This window comes from Loxodonta africana, chromosome 5, assembly GCF_030014295.1.
Source record: "Loxodonta africana isolate mLoxAfr1 chromosome 5, mLoxAfr1.hap2, whole genome shotgun sequence".
Classification (NCBI taxonomy): domain Eukaryota; kingdom Metazoa; phylum Chordata; class Mammalia; order Proboscidea; family Elephantidae; genus Loxodonta; species Loxodonta africana.
Window position 1 is genome coordinate 140,818,232 of NC_087346.1, and position 20,715 is coordinate 140,838,946.

General features: G+C 37.9%; 1 protein-coding gene across 2 annotated transcripts in view; it reads right to left on the reverse strand.

Annotated features, from left to right (window-relative positions):
• SLIT2 (slit guidance ligand 2) overlaps positions 1 to 20,715 on the reverse strand; it is a 418,221-nt gene that overhangs the window by 122,511 nt on the left and 274,995 nt on the right. For both annotated transcript variants that reach the window (XM_003411373.4, XM_064286010.1), the window contains 2 exons: positions 1,270 to 1,341; positions 697 to 768 (listed from right to left, as the gene is read on the reverse strand). In XM_003411373.4, the coding sequence (XP_003411421.1) occupies positions 697 to 768; positions 1,270 to 1,341 (144 nt within the window). The remainder of the gene's footprint in view (positions 1 to 696; positions 769 to 1,269; positions 1,342 to 20,715) is intronic.

Below are 20,715 nucleotides of genomic sequence, written 5' to 3' on the forward strand. Positions count from 1 at the left end.
TTTTATTTTGCTAATATAAAAGAAAGCTTCCAACTAGTAAAACATTTTACAGGAAATGCTAAATATACTGAGTATGCTGAATTCTTAAGTAATTATTATTGAATATTGTATAAATTTTATTGATGCCATAGTGAGAATATAAATATAGCTACCTCCTGAAAGACCTTTTATCAGGAAAAAGCTGTCCTACTTTCTTATCTTTGTTCTTCGAGAAAGTAAAGCTAGTTCTGTCAGAGAAGTGTTAAGGTGATAAACCAAGGAGCAGAGGGGTCCTTCTACCGGTCACCTTCCTCAAGTGTTCTCAGCAAGACTTCACCAAGCGTCATTCTGAAGGGAGGCTGACGTTGTCCCTAGAGACAGTGGCTAGAAGCTTGAAGCTTAAAAATACATCCACCAGAGTACTTCAAAATAAGCACTTTTCTTTTGTTTCAAAAGAGCCAAAACTGCCAGAAAGGGAACTCTCACTGTTGCTGTCTATAAAATTATCAAATCATAAAATTTACATCCTTAAAAGTTTGATTTAGTGACAGGTAGTACCCCTCCACAAAAACTATGGAAGTCATTCATAATTAACAGTATTTATAATTCATAGTAAGATGGAAGGCAGTTATTTTTCTTAAACCCAGATTTGGAAGTACGGCTTGGTACTTGTGACACGCCGTTTTCCTTCAGTGACGTGGTCAATAAAATACTTACAGTGAATTCAGTGAGCGCAGTCCTTGAAAAGCATCTGGTGCTAGTTCGGAGATCTGATTATTGCTCAGGTCACTGAGAACAGAAATAGGATTAGGTTAAATTAGATAGAATGTCAGGGAGACTCACTCCAGGAGAAAGTCATTCATGGCTTTCACGTGCTTGTTTTGTACCTATCAATACACGTATAAAATGTGCAATGCTAAATGTCTTATATTTTTTAAAAAATCAATTTTTAATCAATTACTAACTCTTCCCCTAGAATATTAAGGATGCCACGTCTGATTTTTGAAAATAAAACATTTAAAAATTTGACTACCTAATATATCAGCTATATATATTCACAGTTAACAAAAATCAATAGGTTAAACAACAGAAATAACAGAGAACTAAAAAGACATTACACAGTTTAGCCATTCACATTAAAAGTTATTATAGAACTAGCAGACAGTCACATCGTTTAACACTCCCGTGATCAAACACTTAAACAGTCATATTGAGGTACGTATCTTTGTATAACCATGACGTGGATACTTTTTTAAAAATTACATATATCTCACAATATTGTTCACTCACATTCTTCTGAGCTTTTTATATGGTGAGAAAGCTCCAGCAGGGATGACCTTGATTGAGTTCTGTTCCAAACGTCTGCAGTGAAAAAATGCACATTTTTAACGGACAACTGAGCTTCTAAAATGCTTAATTCAAACCAGGGTTTATGACAAGAAGCTAACTGGATGATCATAATGAGAACTTTCTTCTTCAAAAATGACTATTAAAATTAATTGTGCTAACCCTAAATGTGGAGGAAGATTAGGATTAAAAACCAGGCAATTTTTCAAATAATTAAAATATTTCAATTTTTAAGTATTATCCCTGAAAAAAACTAAAACTGTTGCCATCTAGTCGATTCTGACTCAATGGCCCTATACAACAGAGTAGAACTGCTTACAGGGTTTCCAAGGCTGTAATCTTTATGGAAGCAGATTGCCACATCTTTCTCCCATGGAACGCTGGTAGCTTGGAACTGCCAGCCTTTCAGTTAGCAGCCACGTACTTAGAGATATTTTTAGGTCCGGATATTGGATAAAAGAGGAAATACTTAAAAACACCTTTAAGGAACTACCCTAGCAGTATATTTTAATAATCTAAATATTAACTAAGAGAAGTGCCTAGTAACACTGAATAAACACGTCTTACAAATAATTATAATTTTTCTACAAAGAAAATTACTTTTGAATATCGAATTTTATAAACCCTTTCTTTTTCCCTCTATGCTTATAATAGGTTAAGAAATAATAACCATTAAACCCACAAAATTAATTTTGAAGCTTCTTATGAGGCAAAATCTTAAATTCTAAATCCATACATGCTGTAGGTATTTTCAGTGAAACTCTTTGGGCTCTGCTGATTCATTATGAGATTATTTCACTTAAGAACCATTCCAGCAAAGTGCATTCAAATACAACTGACATATTTTTATGAAACATTAAAATTATAGCATTGAAAATAGCTCCCTGAATCATATACTCTATGGATCTGTTATTATGGAAAGATAGCATTTTACCCACCTAGTTATTTAAGACATACAGTAGATCCCATTAAGCCTTTTGGTAAACATTTTAGTCCATCAAAAAATGGTACCTTTCAGCTTTATTTCTGTCCATATAAACATCCCTATAAATATTTCCCACCCCTTCCCCTCTTCTCCTCTGTATCCCAGAGAGTTGACTCCTGTGAACCACATATCCCAGGATCACTTGCTAACTAGCTTCTGGTGAGGTTCGGTCAATGAGAGGCATTGGTGGGGGATTCAAGGGTAGGAGGTGAGGAGAAGCCCGGGTATTTCTTCCCCTCTCTGCCTCTGAGGTTGTCCCTAGCAGTGGCCTTCATTCTTTCCTAATTTCCGTTTTTGCTGGGGACCAGCGCCTGGACTTTGAGAAACCCCACTTCTCCTTTGGGCTTTTCAGTCCTGGGAGTGGCAGCAGCTTTCTAATCTCTGTTACATTTGTAGCAATTCTATCTACTACTATTTAAATCATTCCATGTATTAAATCCCTCTACTGAAATACCTAGTATGATGTGCATTTTCCAGCCTGGATACACATATATATTTGTATATATGTATGTGTATACAGACACACACACACAGTCATGCATCCTTAACATCCACAGTATGTTCTGTGAAATAGGACTTTATGTGATTTGGATCTTCTGTGAATACCATATCATGGTTAAGGTGATAAACCAAGGAGCAGAGGGGTCCTTACTGGTCATCCTCCTCAAGTGTTCTCAGCAAGACTTTTAGAATAAGGAGGTTTTGTACACATTATAAACTTGCTGGTGCAAATAATCTCCCTTCAGAATTAATTTACAGATCATGTCAAGAAGAGATCTGAACACTAATGACCAAAGACAAGACGAGTTATGGGATGACACCAAGGACATCAAACATGAAGAAAGCAAAATGTAATTAAAATGACAGGAAAGAAAAGACCAAAATAGACGTCAGAAGAGACTCCGAAACTTGATCTTGAACATACAGTGGCTAAAGCAAACAGAAGAGATGATGATGTGCAATTAAAAATATCATTGCTGTTGTGGATGGATCCTGTCTGAAAGCAAAGAATACCAGAAAGAAGTTTACCTGTGTTTTATCGACTATGCAAAGGCATTTGACTGTGTGATCATAACAAATTATGGATAACATTACAAAGAATTGGAATTCCAGAACACGTAATTGTGCTCATGAAGAACCTGTACATAGACCAAGAGGCAGTCATTTGAACAGAACAAAGGGACACTGTGTGGTTTAAGTCAGGAAAGGTGTGTGTCAGGGTTGTATCCTTTCACCATACCTATTCAATCTGTATGCTGAGCAGAGAACCTGGACTATTTGAAGAAGAACGCAGCATTTGGATTGCAGGAAGACTCATTAACAACCTGCAATATGCAATTGACACAATGCTGCTTGCCGAAAGTGAAGAGGACTTGAAGCACTTACTGATAAGGATCAAAGACTATAGCCTTCAGTATGGATTACACCTCAACATAAATAAAACAAAAATCTCACAACTGGACCAATAAGCAACATCATGATAAATGGAGAAAAGACTGAAGTTGTCAAGAACTTAAATTTACTTGGATATACAATCAACACCCATGGAAGCAGCAGTTAGGAAATCAAGTGACTCATTGGGTTGGGCAAATCTGCTGAAAAGACCTCTAGAAAGTGTTAAAAAGCAAAGACGTCACTTTAAGAACTACGGTGCGCCTGACCCAAGCCATGGTGTTTTCAACCACCTCATATGCATGCAAAAACTGGACAGTGAATAAGGAAGACAGAAAAAGAATTAAAGTCTTTGAATTATGGCACTGGTGAAGAATATTGAGTATACCACGGACTGCCAAAAGAAGGAACAAATGTGAATTGGAAGAAGTTCACCAACCAGAACGCTCCTTAAGAAACAAGGACGGTGAGACTTTGGACCTGTTATCAGGAGGGACCAGCCCCTGGATAAGGACATCATGCTTGGTAGAGTGGAGGGTCAGCAATAAAGAGCATGACCCGCAAGGAGACAGACTGACAAAGTGGCTAAAACAATGGTCTCAAGCATGACAATGGTCCTGAGGATGGCACAGGACTTAGCAGTGTTTTCTTCTGTTGTACACAGGGTCGCTGTGAGCTGGAGCCAACTCAATGACGCCTAACAACAACACAATGAGTTTATCTAAGATTCAACAAGTTCTTTTGCTGCGTTCGCATTAGTACTCGCAGACTCACCACTCACTTTTACATTTTGCAGCAAAAAAGTTTGAAGTGCTGCAAACACCCAGAGCTAGCACTAAACTCGGTATCGTAGTCTGATCCTACTTTTCTTTAAGCATTTCGAACAAACACCATGCCTTAGCAGTGATCATCAGTGTGCTGAGAGAGATTCACTGTTGCGTTTGGTCCTCAATCCATGTCATTAGCAACTTATCCATATTTGATACAGGTCCCTCTCACATTTTTGTTAGCCTTGTAGCTTTCAGTGAAGTTGACCCTTTAACAGCATGGAGAATTTTTTCTTTGTTTCTGAGGATGGTCGTGATTGCTGGGTGAGACATGCCTAAATTCACTGTGTCCGTTCTCTGGTCAGGATTTATGAACTCTATTCTAACCCTATAGGACCATGGACATATATGCAGTAGGACATTGCCCAGACAGACATTATGCAGCCCATGACTGTACATATACACGTACACACATACAAATATACACACAGTCATAATTTGGTTAACATCCACAATATGTTCTGTGAAACAGGACGTTATGTAATTTGGGCATTATGCAAACACCATATTACATACAGGCAGTTCCCTGTCTGACTTGCTTACAACTCATAGTTACGAACCAACCTCTATAAAGTCTATTATAGTTAAAAATTCGATGTACATACAACAGTTCCTAATAACAAATGAGTGCTACTTTTTGGCCCACATAAAAACATCATTATTACTGTATTATTACGTTAAAGATGTTTTAGTTTATCTGGAAGTGTTTCTTTAATGTTTTATATGCACAGAAACGCACACTACATACTATATATTAAGACAAATATTTGACTGACGTTAGATATAAACCATACCTAACTGTTGCAACCTGCACACAAATTCAACTTAAAGACACACTTAGGAATGGAACTTGTTCATAATCCAGGGACTGCCTGTATAATTTTATGAGACCAAAGACATATATATGGTCTAATGTTGCCCAAATGGACTTTATGTAATGCATGATTGTATGCGTGTGTGTCTATATCTATATACATACACATATAATGCTAAACCCCAGTAAAAGTTGCTGCCAAATCGATTCCAACTTTCGACAACCCATGTGTGCAGAATACAACTGCTACATAGGGTTTCCAAAGCTAAGACCTTTAAGAAGCAGAGTGCTAGGCCTGTCTTTCAAGGTGCTTCTGGGTGTGTTCTAACTGCCAACCTGTAGGCTAGCAGCCGAGTGCTTAACTGTTTGTACCACTCAGGCAGTAGACAGACGGACAGACAGATACTATGGATATATCCTATATATTAATTGAAAGAGCTCTGGTGGCAGAGTGATCAAGAACTTGGCTGCTAACCGAAAGTTCAGCAGTTTGAAAACACCAGCAACTCTGGAGAAGAAAAAATGCGGCAGTCTACTTCTATAAAGATATACAGCCTTAAAAACCCTATGAGGTAGTTCTGCTCTGTCCTGTAGGGTTCCTATTAGTTGGAATTGTCTTGACAGGCAATCCTTTTGTTTTTTCTATGTTGATTAATTTTTATTAAATGATGGTAATACATTAACACATAGGTATTACCAATATTTAATAAATCCTAATACAATAAAAACAAACAAAATACCCCTAAAAGGTTAAGTCAAATTGCCTAAATTTTGGTCTTTTCTGATTCCAAAGTTTTCTCATAGTACCATGTGTTCTTCAACAGTGTCAGGGTTCACTCTGTGACCTCTTGATCTCGGTACACAAAGGCTTTCCTCAAACTTCATTGCCCTTGAACTCAATGCAGCATTTGATACGCTGACAATCCTTCTTTTGTTGCAATGTGCCACTATACCCCCCTGGTTCTCACTCTACTATTTCTCATTCTGAGTTTATGGCTTCACTTTCTAATTCCCTAACCATAGCTATTCCTCCAATGCTCTCCTCCTTTTTTCATTTTGTTGTTGTTGTTGTTAGGTGCCGTACAGTCATGTCCAACTTATAGTGACCCTATGCACCACAGAACAAAATGCTGTCCGGTCCTGCGCCACTCTTACAATTGTTGTTATGTTTCAGCACATTGTTGCTGCCACTGTGTCAATCCATCTCGTTGAGGGTCTTCCTCTTTTTCACTGAGCTCTACTTTACCAAGCATCATGTCCTTCACTCATACAAAAGGTAAATCTTTCCCTATCACCTGTATTGTTAGTTAAAATTCTCTTCATCTCCAAAGCAGAAATTTGTTTTGTTCACATTAAAAGAAATTTATTTTTATACAAAAATTTGGGAAATGTATAAATATGTAAGGAAGAAAACTAAAATCGCCCATAATACACTCAGATCAGTGTCCTTTGCTTACATCTTTTTTACATGCACATTTATTTTATGTAATTGAGATCTTAACGTCTGCAGTATTTTGAGTCATATACATTACACACACGTTTTCCTCAGATCATTAAAATTTTTGGTAGACATTATGTTTAATGCCTGCACAACATACTATTTGTAAAATGTACCATATTTCTTTAATCATTTCCCTATTATTCCATTTATGTTAGTAATAATTTTACATTTTTATTAAGAATGTTATTTCCTTATTCTAAGACTACAAAAGCATACCTTCTTTTTGAAGCCTTACTTTAATTTCTCAGGTATAGTTAGTTGTCACTATGGCTAAGGACTTTCTCTTTTCAACTCTTTTGTTCTTATCTCACCATATTGTATTCATTTTTCACAGATCCCTTCTCCACAAGGAGCCCTGGTGGCCCAACGTTAAGTGCTCCACTGCTAACCTGATGGATGGTGGCTCAAAGGCACCCAGCAGCTCTGAGGAAGAAAGACCTGGCAATGTGCTCCTGTAAAGACTATAGCCTAGCATACCCTACGGAGCAGTTCTATTCTCTCACATGGGGCTGCTGTGAGTTGAAATCCACCAGACAGCACCTAACAACAACTAGGTTGCCGGCACCTCAGAGGCAGATTTACCCCCAAAGACAAGAAATCAATAGCCTGAAGAAAACATGGATTTGTGTGTCCAGATTTATTTATGTCTTAAGAAAGGGTGTTTTTTTCCCCAAAACTCTAAGTACAGCGAGGGCATTTAAATCATTTCACTGTTACATTATTGATTAGAAAACTTTAAATTCATGGTTTAGAGAAAAGGTTTTTTTTTTTTTTTTTTTTTTGGCCTTGATCTATTCTTGTACCTTATAAATTGTAAGAAGTGAAAATAAAATGCTAAAAAGCTATAGACAGAATACTATTGACTAGTTAGATGACATTCTTTGAATCCAGGCCAATGAAATATCACTTCAATGTGTTAGAGATATTGCTCAACATTGCATAACGCTAAGATGAGGAAAAATAAAAATAATTATTGACTAGAGTTCTTTTAACAGTAACGCAAAACTGGTTCAAATAATTATTTTCCATAAATTTTATTTGACGTCCATGAAATTAAGGCAAGCAGGAATTCATTCATTCATTCACTCTACAAATATTTAAATCTTTGAAAATGAGGGAAACTCTCAACGAGAGGGATTGACACATAGCCACAACAACGGACTGAAACATCTCAAAGATCATGAAGATGGTACAGGACCGGGCAACATTTTATTCTGTTACATACAAGGCTGCCATGAGTCAGAGCACACTGAGTGGCAACTAACAACAACCAGAACAATATACGAAATGTTAATGGTGATCAAAAGCAGACATGTTCATACTCTCGTGAAGCTTTTATTGATGAAATATCTAAGTTTGCAGTTCTATTTCAAAGCTAATTTATTTAATACAAAATTTTTAAAATACTCTACTCAGCATTTCAACTTTTGAAATGTCATTAACTCACCAATGTGGCCAAGCTAATTCTATCATTTAATATAACTGAACAGCTTCCTTTCGAATTTTAAAATTCATTTATTATTTCTAGGTCTCAGAATCTAGAATACTTAAGATTATTCTTATAGCATTCAAATATAATTTTATTGATAACTATCCCCGCTAGAGCAAACAAAACAAAAACACACACGATAAGTGAGGTCATGTGTTACATTTTTTAAGAAAATGCCTATCAAGAGAATTTTTGAAACATACTTTAATATTTGAAGTTATACAATAAGCAGAATTAACGGTTAAATAGTGCTAGATTTAAGAAAAAGGTGAACAACGGCATTTGCCGTGGATTTTTTGTTTTTCTTTACTTATCTACTTATTTCCATCCACATTCCAGAAAAAAGAAGAAAAAGGTATTTGAAACAGGGCTAATGTTATTTACATTGACTCACCAACGAATCGGTTTTTACGGCATTGCCTCTGCAGTCCAATAAGGCCACACATAATTGCATCCTTCATTCAAAGAGGCATACTCTCAAGCAGAAAACTATTCTACCATGGAGAGATGTCAAACAATAAATTTTAAAACATGCCATGTTCTCTCCTGTAGTGGACCAACTATAGACTAATGTATAGTGTCTGTAAACTTCTGGGTTTCCAGGATAAAGGAATTTTCTTTTTCATTACAAGAATTTTAGAATCTATTTGATAAATTAAAACAACTTATATTTCAAATGGTGTCCTTTCACCTAAGAAAAGGAAAATGTTTTTTTTAAACTGGATTACAAAAAATATGGGAGAAAAGTATTAGAGTTTTTGGATTAAAGTATAAAAAAAGGCAAATAAAATCTATATTTTCTAGCTTTACTATCCTCTAACCTTTTGGTTTAATTGAAAAGAACCTGCTGAATTTTATAGAGTGCGAATTTGTATTCATTCTTCCATGAAGAATCTAATTAAAAGCATCTCAGAGTTACAAAAGCAGGTAGCATCATGGCTAAGATGTATTTGCATCTTCTGCTAAAAGCCACTATAATTAAGACCCTTCTACGTGTCAGTCCTTCAGAGAGAATTCAATATTTTAATTTCAAAGTAAAAACAGATTTAGAAAGTGAATTGAGGGGACAATCCTATAAACCATATGCTGCCAAGAAGCCTTTTTCATATAAATGTAGCCAGTAGCTTTTCCCCACATTATTTATATGAACATTTCCAAAATATTTTATCACTGAATATATACGTATGCATATGGAAACCCTGGTGGTGTAGTGGTTAAGTACTACAGCTGCTAAGCAAAAGGTCATCAGTTCGAATCCGTCAGGTGCTCTTTGGAAACTCCATGGGGCAGTTCTACTCTGTCCTACAGGGTCGCTATGAGTCAGAATCGTCTCGACGGCAATGGGGTTTGGTATGTATGTACAGACAAAGCAATGGCTTTTACCGTTTCTTCCAAATCAGAGGGCAATTTTAGTCATGAGTGCAATGAGATAAGAAAATGGAGACAGTTTTGTAACTCTTCCAACCAAAAACTTTCAAAAGCATATTTAAGCAATAAAGGACCCTCTCCCATTTCTCTTGCTCTATAATTACTGGTATTTTGAAAAGGTGACAGAAAATAGAAAACTATGGATAACCCCACTGCTTTTATACTTGAAGCCCATAGTATATGGAAATTATTCCAATGACAGCTTTGAGCCCAATGACTTCCAATTCTGTCACACTCACGGACTGATGGGCTGTATGGCATATAACTATTCTACACTGGTTATCAAAGAGCAGGCCTTACATCACTAGAGAATACAACACAACATATAATCAAGCAATTAAAAAACTCTGACTAGCTCTGAAGACATTTACAAGATATTAAACAATATTCAGAAGCCCTGGTGGTACAGTGGTTAAAAATTCTTAGCCGTTCACCGAAAGGTCAAGGTTCGAACCCACGAAATTCTTTGCAGAAGAGAGATGTGGCAGTCTGCTTTCCATAAAGATTTACAGCCTCGGAAACCCTGCAGGGCAGTCCTACTCTGTCTTACCGGGTCACTATGAGTCGGAATGGACTTGATGGCAGTGGGTATGGTTTTGGGTTGAAACAGTATTCGTTTACTTTCAATGACACTTTCACCTCACTAGATTTCAATTCTTAACCATTACTCTCAATATTTTCCAAGTTAAATCATATGACAAACTATAGAAAATAACATTCAAAAGCAAAGCACAAATATCTCCTCCAAAAGAGGCATTGATACTTGTTGTACATGTGAAAACTGAGAGACTTAAAAAAATGTGTAGCTTAATTATTAAAAGTTACGAGATTTAGACTCCAGCAGACTTGCGTTTAATTCTGTATCTGCCACTGATCAGCTCTGACCTTCCAAAAAGTTATCTTCTTTCTTTCAGTCCTTGCTTCCCTCTTGGGAAAATGCTGTTGCTGTTAGGTGCCGTCAAGTCGGTTCCCACTCATAATGACCGTACGTACAACACAACGAAACACTGCCAGGTCCTGCACCGTGCTCACAATCGTTGTTATTCTTGAGCCCGCTGTTGTAGCTACTGTGTCAATCCATCTCTTTGATGGTCTTCCTCTTTTCCGCTGACCCTGTACTTTGCCAAGCACGATGTCCTTCTCCAGGGACGGATCTCTCCTGACAACATGTCCAAAGTATGTAATACGTAGTCTCACCATCCTTGCTTTTAAGGAGCATTCTGGTTTTACTTCTTCCAAGACAGACTTGTTTGTTCTTTTGGCAGTCCATGTATATTCAATATTCTTTGCCAACACAATTCAAAGGTGTCAATTCAGGTCTTTGTTATTCATTGTCTAGCTTTCACATGCACGTGATGAGATTGAAAATACCATGGCTTGGGTCAGGTGTCAGGTCCACCTTAGTTTTCAAGGTGACGTCCTTGCTTTTCAATGGTTTAAAGAGGTCCTTTGCATCAGGTTTGCCCAATGCAATATGTCTTTTCATTTCCTGACTGCTGCTTCCGTGGCTGTTGATTGTGGATCCAAGTAAAATGAAATCCTTGACAACTTCAATCTTTTCTCCATTTATCATGATGTTGCTTATTGGTCCAGTTGTGAGAATTTTTGTTTTCTTTATGTTGAGGTGTAATCCATAGTGAAGGCTGTAGTCTTTGATCTTTATCAGCAAGTGCTTCAAGTCCTCTTCACTTTCAGCAAGCAAGGTTCTATCATCTGCATAACGCAGGCTGTTAATGAATCTTTCTCTAATCCTGATGCCCCGTTCCTCTTCAAACAGTCCAACTTCTCGGATTATTTCTCAGCATACAGACTGAATATGTATGGTGAAAGCGTACAACCCTGACACACACCTTTCCTGACTTTAGACCACCCAGTATCCCCTTGTTCTGTCCAAACAACTGCCTCTTGATCTGTCTACAGGTTCCTCATGAGCACAATTAAGTGTTCTGGAATTCCCATTCTTCGCAACGTTATCCATAGTTATGATCCACACAGTCGAATACCTTTGCATAGTCAATAAAACACAGGTAAACATCCTTCTGGTATTCTCTGCTTTCAGCCAGGATCCATCTGACATCAGCAATGATATTCCTGGTTCCATGTCCTCTTCTGAATCTGGCCTGAATTTCTGGCAGTTCTCTGTCCATGTACTGCTGCAGCCACTTTTGAATGATCTTCAGCAATATTTTGCTTCTGTGTGATATTAATGACATTGCTTGATAATTCCTGCACTCAGTTGGATCACCTTTCTTGGAAATAGGCATAAATATGGACCTCTTCCAGTTGGCTGGCTAGGTAGCTGTCTTCCAAATTTCTTGGCATAGACGAGTGAGCACTTCCAGCACTGCATCCGTTTGTTGAAACATCTCAATTGATATTCCGTCAATTCTTAGAGGCTTGTTTTTCACTAATGCCTTCAGTGCAGCTTGGACTTCTTCCTTCAGTATCATCGGTTCTTCATCATATGCTACCTCCTGAAATTGATGAACGTTGACCAATTCTTTGTGGTGTAATGACTCTCTGTATTCCTTTCATCTTCTTTTGATGCTTTCTGCATCATTTAATATTTTCCCCGTAGAATCCTTCACTATTGCAACTTAAGGCTTGAATTTTTTCTTCAGTTCTTTCAGCTTGGGAAACACCGAGGGTGTTCTTCTCTTTTGGTTTTCTATCTCCAGCTGTTTGCACATGTCATTATAATACTTTACTCTGTCTCCTGGAGCCGCCCTTTGAAATCTTCTGTTCAGTTCTTTTACTTCATAATTTCTTCCTTTTGCTTTAGCTGCTTGATGTTTAAAAGCAAATATCAGAGTCTATTCTGACATCCGTTTTGGTCTTTTCTTTCTTTCCTGTGTTTTTAATGACCTCTTGCTTTCTTCATGTATGATGTCCTTGATGTCATTCCACAACTCATCTGGTCCTTGGTCACTAGTGTTCAACTCATCAAATCTATTCTTGATGAAAAAAATTATGGTCTCTAAATTCAGGTGGGATATACTCAAGGTCGTACTTTGGCTCTCATGGACTTGTTCTAATTTTTTTCGGTTTCAACTTGAACTTGCATATGAGCAACTGATAGTCTATTACACAGTCTGTCCTGGCCTTCTTCTGACTGATATTGAGCTTTGCCATCATCTCTTTCCACAGATGCAGCCGATTTGATTCCTGTGTATTCCATCTGGCGAGGTCCATGTGTACAGTTGCTGTTTATGTTGCTGAAAAAAGGTATTTGCAATGAAGAAGTCATTGGTCTTGTAAAATTCTATCATGCAATCTCTGGCACTGTTTCTATCACCAACTCCATATTTTCCAGCTACCGACCCTTCTTCTTTGTTTCCAACTTTCTCATTCCAATCACCAGTAATTATCAGTGCATCCTGACTTCACATTCTATCAATATTAGCTGCAGAAGGTGGTAAAAATCTTCAATTTCTTAATCTTTGGCCTGAGTGGTTAGTGTGTAAATTTGAATAATAGCTGTATTAGCTGGTCTTTCTTGTAGGTATATGGATATTATCGTATCACTGACAGCGCTGTTCTTCAGGATAGATGTTGAAATGTTCTTTTTGACAAGGAACGCAACACCATTCCTCTTTAAGTTGTCATACTCCAGCATAGTAGACCATATGGTTGTCAGATTCAAAATGGCCAACACCAGTCCATTTCAGCTCACTAATGCCTAGGATATCGATGTTTCTGTGTTCCATTTCATTTCTGATGATTTCCAATTTTCCTAGGTTCATACTTAGTACATTCCATGTTCCGATTATTAATGGATGTTTGCAGCTGTTTCTTCTCATTATGAGTCATGCCACATCAGCAAATGAAAGTCCCGAAAGCTTGACTCCATCCAGGCCATTAAGGTCAACTCTACTTTGAGGAGGCAGCTCTTCCTCAGTCATCTTTTGAGTGCCTTCCAACCTGGGGGGCTCATCTTCCAGCACTTTATCAGGCAATGTTCTGATGTTTTTCAAAAGGTTTTCACTGGCTAATTCTTCTCAGAAGTAGACTGCTGGGTCCTTCTTCCTAGTCTGTCTTAGTTTGGAAGCTTAGCTGAAACTTGTCCACCATGGGTGACCCTGCTGGTATCTGAATACCAGTGGCATAGCTTCCAGCATCACAGCAACACGCAAGCCCCCACAGTACGACAAACTGACAGCTATGTGGGAGCTTGGAAAAATGGGGCGAGTAAAACCTATCATAAGGGTTTGGGTAAAAATTACATGCAATGTAAAAGATATGTAAACAGTATTTTTTTCTTGCACAAAAAGTGATGAGAGAATAAAAATATGGGCATATATATGCATATATATGTGTATATATATATGCATGTCTATGTGTGTGTGTAAATATACGTATATACACACACACACACATATATGTATGCCCCACAGCATTCCCAACAAAGGGATGGTGGATTTGAGCTCTTAACCACTGCAGCACCAGGGCTCCATGTATAATGCTATATACAATCCTACACATAGTATACAGCATTATACAACAAAGTCTATAGCAAATATTAGTTACAATATTTAATTAGTTATCCAAAAAAACCCATTGCCATTGAGTCAATACCGACTCATAGTGACCCTATTGGACAGAGTAGAACTGCCCCATAGGGTTTTTAAAAAGCGCCTGGTGGATGTGAACTGCCGACCTTTTGGTTAGCAGTTGTAGCTCTTAACCACTACACCACCAGTGTTTCCTTAATTAGTTATAGCAAACATATAATATTATATAGGAGCCCCTGGGTGGTGCAAATGGTTAAGTGCTTATCTACTGACTGAAAGGGTGGTGAGTCGAACCCAACAAGACACACCTAGAAAGAAAGGCCTGGAGATCTAAGTCCAAAAGTTCACAGCCATTGAAAACCCTAAGGAACACAGTTCTCTGATAGACATGGGGTCGCCATGAGTCAGAATTGAGTCCATGGCAACCTGTTTCTTTATTTTTTAAATATACATTATATAAAGAAATAAAATTGATATGTAATTTTCTCTATACTGTGAAATGAATATGCACATTTGCAAAACATGCTTTTAAACAAATTAACAGTACAGTTTTGCTGGTAACTCCATCAGGGCATATTAAACACATATACACACACAGCCTTCACAAAGCAGCTGAGGATACTACTACTCATTGTTATCTCCATGATCTATGTTATTAAAATACAGCATTTTCTGTAATTTGGAGACTTTCTTAGAGACTCAAAAAAAAAGTTTTTACAATGTGCTTAAAGTATGAGTGTAGATTGATTGTGTCTGTAACATACAGCCCAGATGCTGATTATACATGGCAATAAAACTGACAGTTCTTTCCATTTTCCCCATCTGCTTTTAACCTAAATGGCAAAAAACAGCTGCTAGAGAAGAGAAAATAGATTTAATGGGATGAAGCAGGAGATTGGGGAGAGATTGCTCTAGCTTCTGATTCTTAAACTTCTCAGTGTGGCCAATACGTTCTCATCATAGGTAATATGGACCCAGGATTTGAAAAGGAAGAAGTAGCAATATTCCTTTGACATTTGGGATTCTCTAGCCTATTCCATAATGATTCTAGAGTAATGACTTTATATTTCAGGAATGTTACATCTAACTTTAACCATAAAAGCATGCCACTGAAATCCTTTATATGTCCCTAACAAAAACGACCCAAGATACTTCAGGCTACAATGCTATTTCTGTTTTACAACTGCAATCTACAGAATTTTGTTAATTTAGTAAATATTACAGCTGAGTGAATATTGGCTTCAAGAGGGAAATACTTCGTATAAGGCTAGCATTTTTTGCTATAGGACTGTGTCGATACTAATTGATTACAGGCCATCCCTGTCTTAATGACTTATTCTCAAAGTGATCCATTTTCTCAATCTTATTTTATTTCTCTGATTTCATTCAAGGGTACATCCCCTTGAAAGTAAATTCGACTGACACATTTACAGTTGCTGTTATTAGGTCCTGTTGAGACAGTTCTGACTCACAGTTTCTTTGCACAACAGAACAAAACACTACCTAGTCCTGCACCATCCTCACAGTCGTTACTATGCTTGAGCCCTTTGTTGCAGCCGCTGTTTCAATCCACCTCAGTGAGGATCTCCTTTTTCATTAACTCTCCATGTAGCATGATGTCCTTCTCCAGGGACTGGTCCCTCCCGATAACGTGTCCAAAGCACGGGAGAGGAAGTCTTGCCATCCTTGCTTCTAAGGAGCATTCTGGCTGTACTTCTTTCAAGACAGATTAGTTTGTTCTTCTGGCAGTCCATGGTATATTCAGTATTCTTTGTCAACACCATAATCCAAAGGTGTCAATTCTTCTTTGGTCATTCTTATTCACTGTCCAGCTTTCACATGCCTATGATGTGGCTGAAAATACCATTGCTTGGATCAGGCACACAGTAGTCCTGAAAGTGCTTTTTAACACTTTAAACAGGTCTTGTGCAGAAGATTTGCCCAATGCAATGTGTTCTTTCATTTCTTGACTGCTGCTTCCATGAACACTGACTGTGAATCCAAGTAAAACGAAATCCTTGACAACTTCAATCTTTCCTCCATTTATCATCGTGTTGGTTATTGGTCCAGTTGGTAGGATTTTTGTTTTCTTTATGTTGCGTTGTAATCCACAATGAAGGCTATGGTCTTTGATCTTGATTAGTAAGTGCTTCAAGACCTCTTCACTTTCAGCAAGCAAGGTTGTGTCAACTGCATAAGGCAGGTTGTTAATGAATCTTCCTCCAATCCTGATGCCCCATTCTTCTTCATATAGTCCAACTTCTTGCATTATTTGCTCAGCATACAGATTGAATAGGTATGGTGAAAGTATACAACCCCGACACATACCTTTTCTGATTTTAAACCATGCAGTATCCCCTTGTTCTGTAAGAACCACTGCATCTTGGTTTATGAACTGATTCTCCATAAGCACAATTAAGTGTTCTGGAATCCCCATTCTTCACAAGGTTTTCTATAATTTTTTATGATCCACACAGTCGAATGCTTTAGTATAGTCAATAAAACACAGGTAAACACCTTTCTTGTATTCTTTGCTTTCAGCCAGGATCCAACTGACATCAGCAATGATATCCCTCTTTGCATGTCCCCTTCTGAATCTGGATTGAATTTCTGGAAGTTCCCTGTAAATGAACTGCTGCAAGCATTTTTTATTTATCTTCAACAAAATTTTTACTTGCCTGTGATATTAATAATATTGTTCGATAATTTCCCCATTCTACTGGATCACTTTTCTTTGGAATAGGCACAAATATGGATCTCTTTCTGTCAGTTGGCCAGGTAGCTGTCTTCCAAATTTCTTGGCATAGACATGTGAGCACTTCCAGAGTTGTATCTATTTGTTGAAACATCTCAGTTGGCATTCTTTCAATCCCTGGATCCTAGTTTTTTTGCCAATGCTTTCAGTGCAGCTTGGACTTCTTCCTTCGATACCATTGATTCTTGATCATATGCTACCTTCTGAAATGGTTGAACTTTGGCCAGTTCTTTTTGGTACAGTGACTCTGTATATCTCTTCTATCTTCCTTTGATGCTTTCTAAATTGTTCAGCATTTTGCCCATAGAATCCTTCAGTATTGCATCTTGAGGACTGAATTTTTTCTTCAGGTCTTTCATCTTGTGAAGTGCGGAGAGTATTCTTCCCTTTTGAATTCCTAACTCTAGTTCGTTGCAAATTTCATTGTAATAATTTACTTTGTCTTCTTGAGCTGACCTTTGAAATCTTCTGTTTGGCTCTTTTCCTTCATCATTTCTTCCATTTGCTTTAGTTACTCTATGTTCAAAAGCAAGTTTCAGAGTCTCCTCTGACATCCACTTTGGTCTATTCTTTCTTTCCTGTCTTTTTAATAACCTTTTGCTTTCTTCATGTATGATGTCCTCCCACAACTCATCTGGTCTTCGGTCATTAGTGTTCAATGCATCAAATCTATTTTTGAGATGGTCTGTAAGTTCAGGCGGGATATACTCAACGTTGTACTTTGGCTCTCATGGACTTGTTCTAATTTTCTTCAGTTTCAACTTGAACTTGCATATGAGCAACTGGTGGTCTGTTCCACAGTTGGCCCCTGGCTTTGCTCTGACTGATGATATTGAGCCTTTCCATCATCTTTTTCCATAAACCAAAAACCAAACCCACTGCCGTTGAGTCGATTGTGACTCATAGCGACCCTACAGGACAAAGTAGAACTGCTCTGTAGAGTTTCCAAGGAGCTCCTGGCAGATTCAAACTGCCGACCTACAGCCATAGCAGTTAACCACTATGCCACCAGGGTTTCCTCTCTTTCCATAGTTGTAGTCAATTTGATTTCTGTGTATTCCATCTGGTGAGGTCCAGGTGTACAGTTGGCTGTTTATGCTGGTGAAAAAAGGTATTTACAATGAAGAAGTTATTGGTCTTGCGAAATTCTATCATGTGATCTCTGGCATTGTTCTTACCACCAAGGCCATATTTTCCCACTAACAATTCTTCCTCTTTTTTCCACCTTTTGCGTTCCAATCACCAGCAATTATCAATGCATCTTGATTGCATGTTTAATGAATTTCAGACTGCAGAAGTTGGTAAAAATCTTCAATTTCCTCATCTTCGGCATTAGTGGTTGGTGCATAAATTTGAATAAAAGTCATATTAAGTGGCCTTCCTTATGGGCAAATGGACATTATCCTATCATTGCCAGTGTTGTACTTCAGGATAAATCTTGGAATATTCTTTTGACAATGAATGAGACTCCATTCCTTCTCAATTTGTTATTCCTGGTGTAGTAGATCACATGATTATCTGATTCAAAATTACCAATACCAGTCCACTTCAGCTCGCTAACGCCTAGGATATCAATGTTCATGTGTTCCACTTCATTTCTGATGACTTCCAATTTTCCCAGGTTCATACTTTGTACATTCCACTTTCCCATTATTAGTGTATATTCACAGCTCTTTCTTCTCAATTTGAGTCATGAGACAACAGCAAATGAAGGTCCCGAAATCTTTACTCCATCTGTGTCATTAAGGTCAACTCTGCTTCCAGGAGGCAGCTCTTCTCCAGTCATATTTTGAGTGCCTTCCAACCTGGGGGGCTCATCTTCCAGCACTATATCAGAGAATGCTCTCCTGCTGTTGATAAGGTTTTCCTTGGCCAATTGTTTTCAGAAGTTGATCGTCAGGTCCTTCTTCTATTTATATTAGAAACAATTATCTTTCCTCTTAGTGTACGCATTTAAAGGAAGACATAAAAATGTGTTTCTGTGTATATCTGAGTTTTTCTGTGCGTGTACACATGCGTGTGCGTATGTGAGTGTGTATGTATTGGTACTGACTTCATATTTTAGATAGTAACTTCCCTAATGAGTGTTAAAATTTGCATGCATGTATTTACATGGAGAAATTATCAAATGCAAAGATACACTCAATATAAACACTCACATGGCTTAGGCTTAGAAAAAAAACAGGCTTACATACACGGATCACTAAGTTAAGCAGGACATAGTATAGATTCATAATGCCAGTAGTGCTAAATTTTATATACAATTTTTTTCTTTTGCAAGCTAAGATAAAAATACTTGGACTTTTTGTGGCTGTGTTTTGGATTAATAAGTAATGCATTTTGGGCACCTGCTGTGAGTCAGGCACTGAGCTAAGTCTCCTGCTTGCTAATCACTTTAGTTGTAAAAACATTATACAAATTGACTTCACGCATCACTTGCCAAACAGTATTACTCAAATAAGTAGATGGTATTTTGCTTGCCCCCAACCCTGCATTGAGTGATTCTTCCAAATTATCCATTATCTTTTCTCTAAAATCTAGAAAACGCTGTGATCATTGGTAGCATTTGAACTATATAAAGTCTCAACTCAGTCTTTTCCGTTGATTATGTAAGCATCATTCTATAACTCAATTCTAAGGATAAACAATACTTCGACTACGGCACAGATGTCCTCATTTTTATGTTAAGAGTCTGCACAGTTCTTATTTTGTATCTGTTGAGTTTCCATTTTTTCCTGTGTAACGTTTAGGAACCAACACCATCAATGTCAGGGTCACCTCCTGGAATAACCTTCCACTAATATGTTACAATGTTATGTTGCTTCTACTTTTTACATGTGTCCATATGCCTCCTCTTTTCTCCTGCTGCTGCTGTTGGCTAGGCTGGCCCTCTTCCTCTCTTTCAGAGGCTGTTACTAGTACATTGTCAGCGGGCATCTTTCCTCCAAACCACTGTCCACTCTGCCTTAGAGTGATTTTTCTAATAAAACTCATCATGCTACTAACCAGTTGTTGAGTCAGTTTTGACTTGATATTCAACCCCATGGGCATCAGAGTAGAACTGTGCTCCACAGGGTTTGCAATGGTTGTTATTTTCAGAAGCAGATCACCAGGTCTTTCTTCTGAGGTGCCTCTGGGTGGACTCAAACCTCCGATTATTCAGTTTGCAACTGAGTGCTCTAACCATTCTACACCCCGCTCAAAATTCTTCCTTGCATCCCGTTGCCAAAGGAACCCTGGTGGCTCAGTGATAAAGCACTCATCTGCTATCTGAAAGATCAGCGGTTCAAACCCACCAGCTGCTGGGTGGGTGAAAGATGTGGCAGCCTGCTTCTGTAAAGATTTATAGCCTCGGGAACCCTACAGGGCAGTTCTACACTGTCCTATACAGTCACTGTGAGTCAGAACAGGCTCAATGACAATGTGTATCCTGTTGCCGTCAGGACAGGCTCTTCTTCAAGATCTGGCCTCAGTTTTCTGCTACAACAGTTGAAAACTGTTTTAATTTCCTCAGACACACACTATTGTCTAACTTTTCTGGGATTTTGCAGAGGCTTTTTCCCCTGCCTAGAAAGTCCCCAAATGCTCGGCCTGTAAAACACACCCTCCTACCTGAAGATTTCTTGATTCTCCCAGACAGACTAAGGTATTCTTTCTTGCAAGTGCCCTGTGCATACCCATCATACT